Genomic DNA, 17162 nt, shown 5'->3' with positions numbered 1-17162 from the left:
CAAGTTAGGTTGAACACAGTCCCTGTTCCACATGGGGCTCACAGTCTAGGTAGGAAAGGAAAGCAGTCATTGAATCCCCATTTTACAAATGAAAATGAGACACCAAGAAGATAAGTGATTTGTCAAAGGGCACACAACAGGCAGCTGGCAGAGCTGGGATTAGAACTCAGGTCTCCCTTTCTAGACTATGAGCCCATTGTTGGGTAGCGATTGTCTCTATTTGTTGCCGAATTGTAATAATAATGATAATGATGATGACATTTGTTAAGTGCTTAATATAATAATAATACTAATGATGGCGTTTATTAAGTGCTTACTATGTGCAAAGCACTGTTCTAAGCACTGGGGAGGTTACAAGGTGATCAGGTTGTCCCACGGGGTGCTCACGGTCTTAATCCCCATTTTACAGATGAGATAACTGAGGCACAGAGAAGTTAAATGACTTGCCCAAAGTCACACAGCTGACAATTGGCAGAGTTGGGATTTGAACCCATGACCTCCGACTCCAAAGACCGGACTCTTTCCTCTGAGCCAGGCTGCTTCAGCTGTTGAGACACAAAGAAGTTAAGTGGCTTTCCCAAAGTCACAAAGCAGACAAGTGGCAGAGCCGGGATTAGAACCCATGACCTCTGACTCCCAAGCCCAGGGTCTTGCCACTGAGCCATGCTGCTTCTCTAATTGTACTTTCCAAGTGCTTAGTACAGTGCTCCTCACACAGTATGTGCTCAATAAATATGATTGAATGACTGAAAGATGCCCTGATTCCCAAGTCCGTGCCCTTTCTGGTAGGCCGCACTACTCCTCAAGAACATGGTAAGCATTTAACAAATACCACAACTATTATTATGATGGCCCTCATTGAAATCCAGCAGGACATTGGTAGTGGGAGCCACCCTCAGCTTAGGGATTGTGCACACTAGAGCCAAATGTAGAAGAGGAAGTGAGGAAAGGTTGGTTCCAATAAAAATAATAATAATAAATGTGATATTTGTTAAACACATACCATGTGCCAGGCACTGTACTAAGCGCTGGGCTGGATACAAGCAAATTGAGTTGGACACAGTCCCTGACCCAACATGGGGCTCATGGTCTCAATCCCCATTTTACAGATGAGGTAACTGAGGTACAGAGAAGTGAAGCCCTACTGAGAGCTCACCTCCTCCAGGAGGCCTTCCCAGACTGAGCCCCTTCCTTCCTCTCCCCCTCCTCCTCCTCTCTATCCCCGCCATCTTACCTCCTATCCTTCCCCACAGCACCTGTATATGTGTATATATGTTTGTACATATTTATTACTCTATTTATTTATTTATTTATTTATTTATTTTACTTGTACATATCTATTCTATTTATTTTATTTTGTTAGTATGTTTGGTCTTGTCTCCCCCTTTTAGACTGTGAGCCCACTGTTGGGTAGGGACTGTCTCTATATGTTGCCAATTTGTACTTCCCAAGCGCTTAGTACAGTGCTCTGCACACAGTAAGCGCTCAATAAATACGATTGATGATGATGATGATGATGATGATGAAGTGGCTTGCCCAATGCCACAGAGCAGACAAGTAGCAGAGCCAGGATTAAAACCCATGACCTTTTGACTCCCAGGCACATGCTGTATCCACTATTCTGGCTTCCTCCCATAAAGGAAGCTCCTGGGTTGGAGTGTCTGGGCATTCCTAGAGAAGTAGGAGAAACACATGAGAAGCAACACGGCCTAGCGGATAGCGCACAGGCCTGGGATTCCCAAGGTCTGGGGTTCTAATAATCCCAGCTCCACCACTTGTCTCCTATGCGACCTTGGGCAAATCATTTTAGTTTTCTGTGCCTTGGTTACCTCATCTGTAAAATGAGGATTAAGCTGTGAGCCCCATGTGGGACATGTACTGTGTGCAACTGGGTTAGCCTGTATCTACCCCAGCACCTCATAGATACAGTGCTTGGCACTCAACAAAGACCATAAAAAAGAAAAAGAATAAAAAGTAGAACCAGGACTTGGAGGTAGGTAGGAGCCTTGAATGAGTAGGGTATTTGCTAAGCACTTCATATGTGCCAGATACTGTACTAAGCGTCGGAGGCATTCAGAGCCAGCTGCAGGGGAATCTCACAAGCAGGGGACAGAAGCCCACCCCACAACACCAGGGCTGCCCCAGTGGTGACGGAACCACTTTTTTAATGGTATTTGTTAAGCGCTTACTTTGTGCCAGGTGCTGTACTAAGCGCTGGGGTAGATAGAAGATAATCAGGTTGGACACAGTTCCTGTCCCACATGGGGCTCATGGTCATCATCATCATCATCATCAATCGTATTTATTGAGCACTTACTGTGTGCAGAGCACTGTACTAAGCGCTTGGGAAGTACAGGTTGGCATCACATTTTACAGATGAGGTAACGGAGGCACAGAGAAGTAAAGTGACTCACCCTAGGTCACACAGCAGACAAGTTGGGTTCTTGTCATGGGCTGGTCATGGGTTCTAATCCCGGCTCCGCAAATTGTCCACTGTGTGACTTTGGGCAAGTCACTTCACTTCTCTGCGCCTCAGTTACCTCATCTGTAAAATGGGGATGAAGACTGTTAGCACCCCGTGGGACAGCCTGATCACCTTGTAACCTCCCCAGCGCTTAGAACAGTGCTTTGCACATAGTAAGTGCTTAATAAATGCTATCATTATTATTATTATAAGTGGCAGACCTGGGATTAGAACCCAGGTCCTTTGACCCCCAGGCCCGGGCTCTATCAACCAAGCCATGCTGCTTCCCCAGCATTCTTTCCCAGTGTTTAGGTCAATACTGTGTGCAAAGTAAGCGCTTGGAAAATAACCGTTGCCAATAAATGAACCTGTGCCCTCAGAGCCTACCTGCTGGTGCATCACAGAATATTTGTGTGTGTGTGTGTGTTTTTTATAATGGCATTTATTAAGCACTTACTATGTGCAGAGCACTGTCCTAAGCGCTGGGGAATTTACAAGGTGATCAGGTTGTCCCATGTTTGGCTCACAGTCTTAATCCCCATTTTACAGATGAGGTAACTGATGCCCAGAGAAGTTAAGTGACTTGCCCAAAGTCACACAAGCTGACGAGAGGTGGAGCCGGGATTTGAACCCATGACCTCTGACTCCAAAGCCCGGGCTCTTTCCACTGAGACACGCTGCTTCTCTACACAGTGTGTAGAGTGTGTGTGTTGCGGGGGGCTCGGGGGTGGGGGGAACCAAGCAACCAGAGCAGTCAGTGGGGCAGCAGAGGCCCAGCTTGGGCAGAGGAGAGGGGGCTGAAAACAAGACTCCCTATGGTCCCAGACCCCCGCCAGAAACACTCTCCTCAGCCCCTTTTCTAATAATAATTGTGGTATTTGTTAAGCGCTTACTAAGTGCCAAGCACTGTACTAAACTCTGGAGTGGATAGAAGGAAATTGGGTTCATACAGTCCTTGTCCCACAGGGGGATCACAGTCTCAATCCCGGTTTTACAGATGAAGGAATTGAGGCACAGAGAAATGAAGTCATCATCATCAATCGTATTTATTGAGCGTTTACTGTGTGCAGAGCACTGTACTAAGTGCTTGGGAAGTACAAGCTGGCAACATAAAGAGACAGTCCCTACCCAACAGTGGGCTCACATTCTAAAAGACTTGCCCAAGGTCCCAATGCAGACAAGTGGCAGAGTCAGGATTAGAACGCAGGTCCTTCTGGCTCCCAGGCCTGTGCTCTATCCACTAGGCCATGATGCTTTTCAATCTCTCTCCCATCCATCCCTCGGAGCCCTCCTTACAATGTGTCCACCCCTTACAAAACCTAAGAAATTGTGAGTGCTTTTCACTGCTCTGCCCTCATCCCTTCCCATCCAGCTATGGCAGATGTGGCTGTACCATTCCTTCAGTCATATTTATTGAGCGCTTACTGTGTGCAGAGCACTGTACTAAGCACTTAATAGTGGCGCCAGGGGCTGGGCACAGAAGACAGCTTTGCCCATGGCGGGGTGTGAAATCACCGCTTCTTTTTCTCCTCCTCCTCCGCTCCTCATTTTCCTGTCCCCTCAAAGGCTGCTTTCTCAATCAATCAATAAATGGCATTTATCAAGTGCTTACTATGTGCAGAGCCCTGTACTAAGCATTTGGGAGAGTACAGCAGAACTGTAGACACGTTCCCTGCCGACAATGAACTTACAGTCCAGTCCAGAGGACGCCCACTGAAGCCTCTGAAAACAGCCTAGTCCTTCCCCGTTTTCAAGTCTTTTACATGATTTAAAGAGCTCCTGTGAGGGCCAGGGGAAGGTGGAAGAGAAGGAGGAGGAGGAAGAGGAGGATGGCAAAGTCCCGCCTGTCCCGCCTGTCCTCCCTGGGGCTTGGTGGGGCACACGTTTCTCATGGGTAGGCCAGTCTATCTCCCAGGGGAGGCCTTTTCTGGAAACTGCAGTGAGTACAGACCCCTCAGAAACATAAAACTGCACCTGCCTCCCCACTGCTGGAGAGATGGGTGGGAGGTTGGAGAGGGCCAGCTGGGAGGGGCAGCCTGGGTTAGTTTCTCTAGGTGAGCTCGACCCAATAAGAGGAAAGAGGAAGGAGTTGTCGCCTAACTGCCAGCTGGGCTGGCCACCTTGGGGGCCTGGGTTTGAGGTGGGTGGGGTGCTCTGGGAACATCCTGTTATCTTTGATCTTTCAGAGACCTTAAAGATTCCAGGAAGACTCATGCCTCTCATTCAACTTGCTTATTCAATCTGGCACCTTCACAGCATTGCTAAAATCCACCCTTTCCTTTCCATCCAAATTGCTACCTTGCTGATCCAAGAACTTCTCCTATTCCACTTCGACTACTGCATCAGCCTCCTTGCTGACCTCCCTCCCTTCCGCCTCTCCCCACTCCAGTCCATACGTGACTGCTGCCCGGTTCATTTTTCCCAACAAATATTCAGTTCATGTGTTTCCAGTCCTCAAGAACCTCCAGTAGTTGCCCAGCCACCTCGACATAATAATAATAATAATAATGGCATTTATTAAGCGCTTACTATGTGCAAAACACTGTTCTAAGTGCTGGGGAGCTTACAAGGTAATGAAGTTGGCCCACGGGGGGCTCATAGTCTTAATCCTCGTGTCTCTCTCCACTTCAATCCATACTTCATGCTGCTGCCCGGATTATCTTTGTCCAGAAACGCTCTGGACATATTACTCCCCTCCTCAAAAACCTCCAATGGCTACCGATCAATCTGCGCATCAAGCAGAAACTCCTCACCCTGGGCTTCAAGGCTCTCCATCACCTCGCCCCCTCCTACCTCACCTCCCTTCTCTCCTTCTACTGCCCAGCCCGCACCCTCCGCTCCTCCACCACTAATCTCCTCACTGTACCTCGCTCTCGCCTGTCCCGCCATCGACCCCCGGCCCACGTCATCCCCCGGGCCTGGAATGCCCTCCCTCTGCCCATCCGCCAAGCTAGCTCTCTTCCTCCCTTCAAGGCCCTGCTGAGAGCTCACCTCCTCCAGGAGGCCTTCCCAGACTGAGCCCCTTCTTTCCTCTCCCCTCGTCCCCCTCTCCATCCCCCCGTCTTACCTCCTTCCCTTCCCCACAGCACCTGTATATATGTATATATGGTTGTACATATTTATTACTCTATTTATTTATTTATTTATTTATTTTACTTGTACATTTCTATCCTACTTATTTTATTTTGTTGGTATGTTTGGTTCTGTTCTCTGTCTCCCCCTTTTAGACTGTGAGCCCACTGTTGGGTAGGGACTGTCTCTATGTGATGCCAATTTGTACTTCCCAAGCGCTTAGTACAGTGCTCTGCACATAGTAAGCGCTCAATAAATACGATTGATTGATTGATTGATTGATTGATTAATCCCCATTTTACAAATGAGGTAACTGAGGCATTGAGAAGTTAAGTGACTTGCCCAAAGTCACACAGCTGACAACTGGCAGAGCTGGGATTTAAGCCCATGCTCTTTTTCATTGAGCCACGCTGCTTCTCATCGAACAGAAACTCCTTTACCATAGGCTTTAAATTCTCAGTCACCTTGACCCCTTCTACCTCACTTCACGAGTATCCTACTACAGCCTATCCCAAACACTTTTCTCCCTATCGCCAGTTTACTCACCATGCCCCAATCTCATCTATCTCACTGTCAATCCCTTTCCCACATCCTCCCCCTAGCCTGGGGGAGGCTACTCCCCTCCATGTATATTCCAGGACCATCACTCTCCTCATCTTCAAAGCCTTTTTAAGGTTCTAATAATAATTATGGAATTTGCTAAGCGCTTACTATGCGCCAAGCACTGTTCTATCTCCTCCAAGAGGTCTTCCCCAGTTAAGCCCTCTTTTTCATGTGGTTTTTGTTATGCACAAGCACTGTACTAAGTGCTCTTTTCTCTGGCTCCCTCTCCCTCCTGCATCAATTTTGCACTTTGATCTGTGACCTTTAGGCATTTGATATTTGACCCACTATCAACCCAACCACTTATGTACACATCTTTAAATTATAAATTATTAATTTATATTAATTCCTGTCTCCCTCTCTAGACTGTTAGCTCATTGTGAGCAGGCAACATGTTTGTCAACTTTGTTGAATTATGCTCTCATTCATTCACTCATTCAATGGTACTTATTGAGTGCTTACTGTGTGGAGAGCACTGTACTAAGTGCTTGGGAAGTACAACTCAGCAACAGATAGGACAATCCTTGCCCAAAACGGGCTCACAGGCTAGACGTGGGGAGACAGACATCAAAACAAGTGAACAGGCATCAGCAGCATCATTATAAATAAATAAAATTATAGATATATACGCATCATTAATAAAAATAAATACGATTATAATTATAAATATGCTGAGGGGCAAGCAACTAACACATAGTAAGTGCTCAATAAATACCACTGATAATGATAATGATGATGAAGCCCTGCGCAGTTGAGCCCTTTCTGCTCTTCAACTCTGTTTCGTCATACTCTCCCTAGCACTTAGTACAGTGCTCTACTCTCAGTAAGCGCTCAATAAATATGACTGACTGACTAATGTAATCTCCCAAGCACCTAGCACAGTACTCGGCACATAGAAAGTGAATACCACTGATGATGATGATGAAGCCCCATGCAGCTGAGCCCTTCTTTACCCTTCAATTCTGATGTATTGCAGTCTCCCAAGCACTTATTACAGTGCTCTGCACTTAGTAAGTGCTCAATAAATGCAATTGATTGATAGAATGGTTCCTGGCTGAGAGCTCAGCCTTGGGGATGTTGTGCCACCTCTTATCTTGGAGAGGTGTGCGGTTCTAGGGAGGAAGGATCCTTGACCTGTGTTGTCCACTCTCACAGGCCTCGTGACAGAAGGTTCGCCGACCATCCAACCGCCCTCCTGACGCGCCCTCATCCTCGCATCCCGGTTTTTTGGGCCCGGAACGAGCAACCTCGGCTCTGACCTCCGCAGAGCTCACCTTTCCGATGCTTGGCGGCGGCGCCATGAGTGCTCTCCTGGTGCTCTTGCTGGTCGGAGCAGGCCTCTCCTCCCTCGTGCCAGGTAGGACGCTGACCGGCACCGGCCCGGCTGGCCTGCGGTTGGGAGGAGATGGATGGATGGGAGAAGGGAGCAGGTACAGCCAGGGGCCTGGTTTCCAGGCAGAGGAAGGAGGTTGGAATCTGAGACAGGTTCTCCAATGACTTTGGGAGGGACTGGGAGGGATTGGGAAGGACTGGAAATGGTTGGGAGGAATTGGAGGGGTTAGGAGGGTCCAAGAGGGACCAGGAGGGATTGGGAAGGATGGGGAGGGACTGGGAGAGATTAAGAAGGATTCAGAGGGGCTGGTAGGAATACGGGAGGACTGGGAGGGGTTGGGAGGAACTGAGAGGGTTTGGGAGGGAAAAGGAGTGATTGGGAGGGACTGGGAAGGGTTGGGAGGAATTGGAGGGGTTAGGAGGGTCCAAGAGGGACCAGGAGGGAATGGGAAGGATTGGGAGGGACTGGGAGAGATTAAGAAGGATTCAGAGAGGCTGGTAGGAATACGGGAGGACTGGGAGGTGTTGGGAGAAACTGAGGGGTTTTGGGAGGGAAAAGGAGTGATTGGGAGGGACTGGGAAGGGTTGGGAGGAAATGGGAGAGGCTAGGAGGGACTGGGGAAGGGGGACAACACTGGGAGCTGTTGGGAGAGATTGAAAGGGATTGAGAGGGCAGTGAAGGCAGACGGGAAGTGGAAGAAAGACGTGGTATACATATACATTGTACGGCTGCTAGCTAGAACTGGGCATGTGTCACCCTGTCCCTGGGGATGATGTTGTCAGTAGCAGCGGTAGTGACAGTGGCAGTGTTATCAGTGGTAGCAGTGGCAGCAGCACTATCCGTTGAGGGGTTGGGGGAGAAGCCATGTGTTTATAATAATAATAATCATGGCATTTATTAAGCACTTACTATGTGCAAAGCACTGTTCTAAGTGCTGCGGAGGTTACAAGGTGATCAGGTTGTCCCACGTGGGGGCTCACAGTCTTAATCCCCATTTTACAGATGAGGTAACTGAGGCACAGAGAAGTCAAGTGACTTGCCCAAAGTCACACAGCTGACAAGTGGCAGAGCTGGGATTTGAATCCATGACCTCTGACACCAAAGCCCGTGCTCTTTCCACTGAGCCACGCTGCTTCTCTACTTGCTACTTGGTAGAAATATGGCACAGCCCTGCCCTCAAGGCGCTTACAGAAAAGTAGCATGGACTAGCGGAAAGAGCCAGGAGACGTGGATTCTAATGCCAGCTCCACCAATTGCCTCTTGTGTGATCTTCCCTCCCTGTGCCCTCTCTGTGCCCTCCTTTCCTGTGCCCTTGAGGTGCCAGAGGGCAAACCAAAGGAGTCAGGAGAGTTCAGAGCCTCTCCCAGAGACCTCCCTGTTACCATGTGTAGAGCATTCCTCTCCTCCCCATCCCCGCCTCTGCCTTACCTCCTTCCCCTCCACACAGCACTTGTATATATTTGTACAGATTAATTACTCTATTTATTTTACTTGTACATATCTACTATTCTATTTATTTTGTTAATGATGTGCCTATAGCTATAATTCTATTTATTCTGACGGTTTTGACACCTACATGTTTTGTTTTGTTGACTTGTACTTCCCAAGCGCTTAGTACAGTGCTTTGCACACAGTAAGCACTCAATAAATACGAATGATTGATTGATTGATTGATTGATTGTCTCCCCCTTCTAGACTCTGAGCCCGTTGTTGAGTAGGGACTGTCTCTATGTGTTGCTGACCTGTACTTCCCAAGCGCTTAGTACAGTGCTCTGCACACAGTGAGCGCTCAATAAATATGATTGAATGAATGAATGAGTGAGTGAATGAATAATAATTCTGGTATTTGTTAAAAATGCTTACTTTGTGCCAGGACCTGTATTTTGCCGAACTGTACTTCCCAAACACTTAGTACAGTGCTCTGCACACAGTAAGCGCTCAATCAATACGATTGAATGAATGAATACTAAACGCTGGGGTGGAGGTCCTCACTGACCTCCCTGCTACTTGTTTCTCCCCACTCCAGTCCATACTTAACTCTGCTGCCTGGATCGTTTTTCTAAAAAAACATTTAGTCCATGTATCCCCACGCCCGGAGAACCTCTAGTGATTACCCATCCACCTTTTCATCAAAGAGAAACTCCTTACTATTGGCTTTAAATCACTCAATCACCTTCCCCTTTCTTATTTTACTGCACAGATTTCATTTATTTATTCATTCAATCATATTTATTGAGTGCTTAATAATAACAATAATAATAATTAATAAAAATAATTTTGCTATTTGTTAAGCACTTACTGTGTGCCAAGCACTGTTCTAAGTGCTGGGGAAGATACCAGCTAATCAGGTTGTCCCATGTGGGGCTCACAGTCTTAATCCCCATTTTCCAGATGAGGTAACTGAGGCACAGAGAAGTTAAGTGATTTGCCCAAAGTCACACATCTGATAAGTGTCGGAGCTGGGATTAGAACCCATGACCTCTGAGTCCCAAGCCCGGGCTCTTTCCACTGAGCCACACTGCCTACTGTGTGTACAATACTGTATTATGCCTGTACTGTACACGTTCCCTGTCCATAAAAAAAGTACAGTGTAGAGGTGGGGAGACAGACATCACTACAAATTAATAAAATTACAGATATGTAAAGAAGCACTGTGGGCGTGGGGGAGGGAAAGCAAAGGGAGCAAGTCAGGGCAACGTAGAAGGGAGTGGGAGATGAGGAAAGATGGGGCTTGGTCTGGGAAGGCCTCTTGGAAGAGATATGCTTTCAATAAGGCTTTGAAGTGGGAAGAGTGATTGTCTGTTGGATTTGAGGAGGGAGGGTGTTTACAGGTCAGACGCAGGATGAGGGCGAGGGGTTGGCGGTGAGATGGGCGAGATTGAGGCCCAGTGAGAAGGTTCGCCCTAGAGGAGCCAAGTGTGCCAGTTGGGCTGTAGAAGGAAATAACTGAGGTGAGGTAGGAGGGGGCAAGGTGGTGGAGTGCTTTAAAGCCAATGATGAGGAGTTTTTGTTCAATACAGAGGTGGATGGGCAACGCCTGGGTTTTCTGAGGAGCGGGATGGTGTGTCCTGAACGTTTTTGTAGAAAAATGACCCGGGCAGCAGAGTGAAGTATAGACTGGAGTGAGGAGAGACAGGAGGCTGGGAGGTCAGCAAGGAGGCTGATGCAGTAACCCAGTTGGGATAGGATGAGTGATTGTATTAACATGGTGGTAGTTTGGATGGAGAAGGAAGGGAGAAATTTAGCTATGATGTGAAGGTGGGACTGACAGGATGTAGTGATGGATTGAATATGTGGGTTGAATCAGAGAAAGGAGTCAAGGATAATGCCAAGGTTAAGGGTTTGTGAGACAGGAAGGATGGTCGTGCCATCTTTAGTGATGGGAAAGTCAGAGGGAGGACAGAGTTTGGGTGGGAAGATAAGGAGTTCTGTTTTGGACACGTTAAGTTTGAGGTGACAGGAGGACATCCAAGTAGAGATGTCTTGAAGGCAGGAGGAGATGTGAGACTGGAGAGAGGGAGAGAGATCAGGGCTGGAGATGTAGATTTGGGTATCTCCCTCACAGAGGTGGTAGTTGAAGCCATGAGAGTGAATGAGTTCTCCAAGGCAGTGGGTGTAGATGGAGAGTAGAAGGGGATTCAGAATTGAACCTTGAGGGATCCCCACCGTTAAGGGGTGGAGGCAGTGGAGGAGCCCACGAAGGAGACTGAGAATGAACAGCCAGAGAGATGAGAACTGGGAGAGGACAGAGTCAGTGAAGCCAAGGTTGGATAATGTTTCCAGGAGAAGGGGGTGGTCCACAGCTGAGAGGTCAAGGAGGATTAGGATGGAGTCGAGGCTGTTGGATTTGGCAAGAGGGAGATCATTGGTGATCTTTGAGAGGGCCGTTTCTGTGGATTGAAGGGGACAGAAGCTAGATTGGAGGGGGTCCAGGAGAGAATCGGAGGAAAGGAATTTGAGACAGCGGGTGTAGCCAACTCGCTCAAGGAATTTGGAGAGGAATGGTAGGAAGGAGATGGGGTGATAACTGGCGGAAGCCAGGGGGTCAAGAGAGATGCTCACTTGACTCTTCTAATGCCAACCTACTCAGTGGACCTCAACCTTGTCTATCTCGTTGCCTATCCCTTTCCCAAGTCCACCCTTTGGCCTGGGACTTCCTCCCTCTTCATATCTGACAGACCTTCACACTCTCCCCACCTTCAAATTAAAATCACGTCTCCTCCAAGAGGACTTTTCCAACTAAGCCCTCTTTTCCTCTACTTCCTCTCCCTCTGTGTCACCCTAGCACTTAGATTTGTACCTCCTCTTCATTCATCCATTCAATCATATTTATTGAGTGTCTACTGTGTGCACAGCACTGTAATAATAATGATAATAATGATGGCATTTATTAAGCACTTACTATGTGCAAAGCAGTGTTCTAAGCACTGTACTAAGCGCTTGGGAAGTACAAGTTGGCAACATATAGAGACGGTCCCTACCCAACAACAGGCTCACAGTCTATTCACCCCACCCTCAGCCCCGCAGCACTTATGTACATACCCATAATGTATTTTAATGTCTGTCTCCCTCTCTAGACGGCATGCTTCTTGTGGGCAGGGAACATGTCTACCAACTCAATTATATTGTACTCTCCCGAACACTTAGTGCAGTGCTCTACACACAGTACGTGCTCAATAAATACTATCGATTGATTGATCTTCTCCTGCTCCAAGTTGGACTTCAAACCTGGCATTAAACAAATTAAATGTCTGCTTCCTCCACTGGATTGTAAACTCCCTGAGGGCAAGGATACGAGAAGCAGCACGGCTTAGTGGAAAGAGCACGGGCTTGGAAGTTAGAGGTCGTGGGTTCTAACCCTGGCTCTGCCACTTGTCAGCTGTGTGACCTTGGGCAAGTCACTTAAATTCTCTGTGCTTCAGTTACCTCATCTGTAAAATGGGGATGAAGACTGTGAGCCTCACCTGATTACCCTGTATCTACCCCAGAACTTAGAACAGTGCTTGCCATATAGTAAGCACTTAACAAACACCAATATTATTATTATCTCCCAAGCTCTTGGCACAGTACTCTGCACAGAGTAAGCGCTCAATAAATACCACTGATTGATTGATTAAATGTGGAAGGACAGGCCTTCCCAGACTGAGACCCCTCCTTCCTCTCCCCTTCCTCCCTCTCCCCATCCCCCCTGCCTTACCTCCTTCCCCTCCCCACAGCACCTGCATATATGTGTATATGTTTGTACGTATTTATTACTCTATTTATTTTATTTGTACATATTAATTCTATTTATCTTATTTTGTTAATATGTTTGGTTTTGTTCTCTGTCTCCCCCTTCTAGACTGTGAGCCCACTGTTGGGTAGGGACCATCTCTATATGTTGCCAACTTGTACTTCCCAAGCACTTAGTACAGTGCTCTGCATGCAGTAAGAGCTCAATAAATATGATTGAATGAATGAAGGAAGGAAGCCGATAACTGGTCTCACACTCTTCAGCTGAGGGAAGGAACCGTACTGTGCCCGGAGGCTGAGGCCCAGTAGAATAGCTACACAGCCATCTGCCATCTTGGGGAGAAGGCAACTGAGGCTGGGGAGCCCTGGCCTGGCTGTGCTGACTCCGTCTCGTGTGCCCCGCTTTTTTCCAGAGAGGGAGAAGAACCCCAAGTACTGGAGGGAGCAGGCCCAGCAGACCCTGCGACGTGCCCTGGAACTGCAGAACCTCAACACCAATGTGGCCAAAAATGTCATCATGTTCCTGGGAGATGGTGAGTGCCCGCTGAGCCCCGGGGCAGCCCGAGACTGGCTGGTTGCTCATGACACAATGGGGGGACGGGGACCAGGCAGGGTTTTAAGCTAGGGTCTGGGCTGGGTTCCAGACTGGGCTTTGAGTTTAGTCCTGGGCTGGGTTCCAGGCTAGACTGTGAGCCCACTGTTGGGTAGGGACTGTCTCTATATGTTGCCAATTTGTACTTCCCAAGCGCTTAGTACAGTACTCTGCACACAGTAAGCGCTCAATCAATACGATTGATGACTCCAGGCGGGGCTCCGTACTGGGGTTCTAGGCTGGTCGCTACACTGGGCCCTCAACTAAGTTCTGGGCTGGTGCTCTGGGCTGGAACTCCAGGATGGGATTCCAGCCTGGGCTCCTGGTTAAGTTCTGGGCTGGACTTGAGGCTGGTTCCAAGCTAGGACTTCGCGCTGGTCACTGGGCTGGGTTCTGGACTAGGGTTCCAGGCTTGGCTCTGGGCTAAGATCTGGGTTGGGTTCTGAGCCGGGTTCCAGAATGGAGATCCAGGCTGGGCTCCTGGCTCCGTGCTGGGCTGGGCTGGGTTTGAGGCTAGAACTCCAGGCGGGACTTCTGGATGGGCTCCAGGCTGCGTTCCGGGCGGGGGCTCCAGGCGGGAATCCCGTCTGCCTGCGGCCCCACGGAGCCGCTGTGGGGCCTGTGGGGAGTTCTGGCGCTGCCAAGTTTACAGAAAGGGCCAATTTGCTGCTACGAGGTCTGGGAAAGCTCACTCAGAGGTGCCCGCCACCAGTGTCCTCGCTGGCACAGGGAACAGCAGCTGGAGGTGGTTAGGCCACGGGGTGGCCTGGCTCTGGGGGCTTCATTCATTCATTCATTCATTCAAACAATCAAATTTATTGGGCACTTACTGTGTATAAGGCACTGTACTAAGCACTCGGGAGAGTACAGTATAACAACAGACACATTCTTGCCCACAGTGAGCTCACAATCTAGAGGGGGAGACAGACATTAATATAAATAGATAAATAAATGAGTAAATAAATAAATTACGGATATAAACATGATCATAATTATGGTATTTATTAAGCTCTTACTATGTGCCGCACACTGTACTAAATGCTGGGGTGGATACACGCAAATAAGGTTGGACACAGTCCCTGTTGCACGGGAGGTTCACAGTCTCAATCCCCGTTTTACAGATGAGGGAATTGAGACAGGAGTGAAGTGATTTGCCCAAGGTCACGAAGCAGACTAGTGGGGGAAACGGGATTGGAACCCATGACCTTCTGACTCCCAAGGCAGTGCTCTCTCTACAATGTCAAGCTTCAGTGGAGCTAGCTAGTAGGGGACTGTTGAGCCCTGCTGCTGGGTTTCTTCTGGTTCCAGGGGCCCCTAGGCCCTTTACTGGGAACCAGTAAACAGTGGCGATTGCTGCTGCTGTTACTGATGCGGAATTTCCTGGCCCGAACGCAAAAATAACAAGACACACACACGCTGAAAAGCAGTGTGGCTTAGTGGAAAGAGCCCGGGCTTAGGAGTCAGAGGTCATGGGCTCTAATCCCAGCTCCACCACTTCTCCATTGCATGACTTTGGGCAAGTCACTTCACTTCTCCGGGCCTCAGTTCCCTCATCTGTAAAATGGGGATTGAGACTGTGAGCCCCACGTGGGACAACGTGATTACCCTGTATCTACCCAAGAGCTTAGAACAGTGCTCGGCACATAGTAAGCGCTTAACAAATACCAACATTATTACTGATATACTGTGCATTCGTGCACAGACAAACATACAAACACACGTACACACTTTTTCACCAAGAGGAATACTCACACCCATGAACACAGGCACAGTTATTCACGCACACACCAAAATGCAAAAGGGCTTCTACTTGTCTGGGGGAAGTGGGAGACGGGGCCAGACCACAGCTAAATGGGAGATGACCTGGCAACCACGGGGAAAGGCCGGGGTCTCCCCCAGTGGGAGTTAGGACTGGGGGTGATGGGCCTCCCTTTTGCATGTTGCAGGAATGGGGGTTTCCACAGTGACAGCCGCCCGCATCCTCAAGGGTCAGCTGGACAACAAGCCAGGAGAGGAGACCCTCCTGGAGATGGACAAGTTTCCCTTCGTTGCACTCTCCAAGGTAACCCCCTTCCCATCACTCAGCAACAAGAGGTCTGACTGGGGACTCCTGGGCAGCATCCCGGGTGCAGGAGTGATTCCTGGATGAGGGCAGAGGCGTGGGTGAAGGGGTGGTTCCTGGGGGCTGGCAGTGTCCCGGTTGTGGGGCAGAGCCCCGTGTTTGGAGGTTGTTCCTGGCTGTGGGAAGGGTCCTGGAGTGTGACTTTGTACTGGGCACTAAGGGAACAAACCAAAGAAGTAAGAATGGAGATCCCAGCTCTTGAGGAGCTTCCAAACTAAAGGTAGAGACAGCAGGAAAAAATGGATAAATGGACCGTAAAGTGAGAGACTAGATAATAATAATAATAATAATAATAATGGTATTTGTTAAGTGCCTTCTATGTGCCAAGCACTATTCTAAGCAACGGGGTAGTTACAAGGTAATCAGGTTTTCCCACGTGGGGCTCACAGTCATTCATTCATTCATGCATTCAATCGTATTTACTGAGCACTTACTGTGTGCAGAGCACTGTACTAAGCGCTTGGGAAGTACAAGTCGGCAACGTATAGAGACGGTCCCTACCCAGCAACGGGCTCACAGTTTAGAAGGGGGAGACAGATGACAAAGCAAAACATGTAGGCAGGTGTCAAAATCGTCAGAACAAATAGAATTATAGCTATATGCACCTCATTAACAAAATAGTAAATACGTACAAGTAAAATAGAGAAATACATCTGTACAAATATATACTAGTGCTTTGGGGAGGGGAAGGAGCAGTCTTTGTCCCCATTTGACAGATGAGGAAACTGAGGTACAGAGAAGTTAAGTGACTTGCCCAAGGTCACACAGCAGATGAGTGGCAGAGTCAGGATTAGAACTCATGTCTCCTGACTCACAAGCCCGTGCTCTTGCCGCTAAGCCACAAAAAAATAGCGCTGATGAATAAATTAATGGCCAGGAAATCTGTGGGTGCTGAGGTGGCTGAGAGCTGGGCGTGGCTGGGAAGATGGGGAATCATCCCTGCTCCCCTTTCCTGATCTGATTTGAATCCCATCCTGAGCCGCCCACAGAGCCAATTCTGGGCCCCTCCTCGGCTGGATCTTTCTCTATCCTCTTCTCCTTCCTTGGCTCCATCCTTCCAACCAACCAACCAACAAATCAGTCAGTCTTATTTACTGAACTCTTACAGTGGGCAAAGCACGGAATTAAGTGCAGAACATTGTACTACCCATTTTCATAAAAATTAGTAGATACCATCCTTGCCCTTAAAGGGCTTAAAATTCAACAGGGAAGACAGGAACTTGAATAACTTATATGTAGGAAGAAGCAATAGAGAATAAAGATGTGAGGATAGGTACAACAGGTTGTTTCATTCTTTTAATCGTATTTATTGAGCGCTTACTGTGTGCAGAGCACTTTACTAAGCGCTTGGGAAGTACAAGTTGGCAAAATATAGAGACAGTCCCTACCCAACAGTGGGCTCACAGTCTAGAAGGGAGGTTTATGTGAATACCCCTGTGCTTAGGTGACACAAAAGTGCTAAAATGCCATGATGGGGACGATAAGCACTTACTATGTGCAAAGCACTGTTCTAAGCGCTGGGGAGGATACAAGGTGATCAGGTTGTCCCAAGTGGGGCTCACAGTCTTCATCCCCATTTTCCAAATGAGGTAACTGAGGCCCAGAGAAGTGAAGTGACTTGCCCAAAGTCACACAGGTGACAATTGGCGGAGACAGGATTTGAATCCATGACCTCTGACTCCCAAGCCCGGACTTTTTCTATTGAGCCACGCTGCTTCTCTAAGAGATGAGAATGAGGCATGAT

The 17162-nt window shown here is 48.3% G+C and overlaps 1 protein-coding gene across 1 annotated transcript in view; it reads left to right on the top strand.

Annotated features, from left to right (window-relative positions):
- Positions 1-7294: 7294 nt before the first annotated feature.
- Positions 7295-17162, top strand: part of ALPL (alkaline phosphatase, biomineralization associated) — a 41378-nt gene continuing 31510 nt past the window's right edge. The window contains exons 1-3 of the mRNA XM_038747086.1: positions 7295-7496; positions 13118-13237; positions 15243-15358. Coding sequence (XP_038603014.1) covers positions 7421-7496; positions 13118-13237; positions 15243-15358 — 312 coding nt within the window. The 5' untranslated portion in view covers positions 7295-7420. The remainder of the gene's footprint in view (positions 7497-13117; positions 13238-15242; positions 15359-17162) is intronic.

This window comes from Tachyglossus aculeatus, chromosome 5, assembly GCF_015852505.1.
Source record: "Tachyglossus aculeatus isolate mTacAcu1 chromosome 5, mTacAcu1.pri, whole genome shotgun sequence".
In the NCBI taxonomy this organism is placed as follows: Eukaryota; Metazoa; Chordata; class Mammalia; order Monotremata; family Tachyglossidae; genus Tachyglossus; species Tachyglossus aculeatus.
This window is presented reverse-complemented; position numbering and strand designations above follow the sequence as displayed.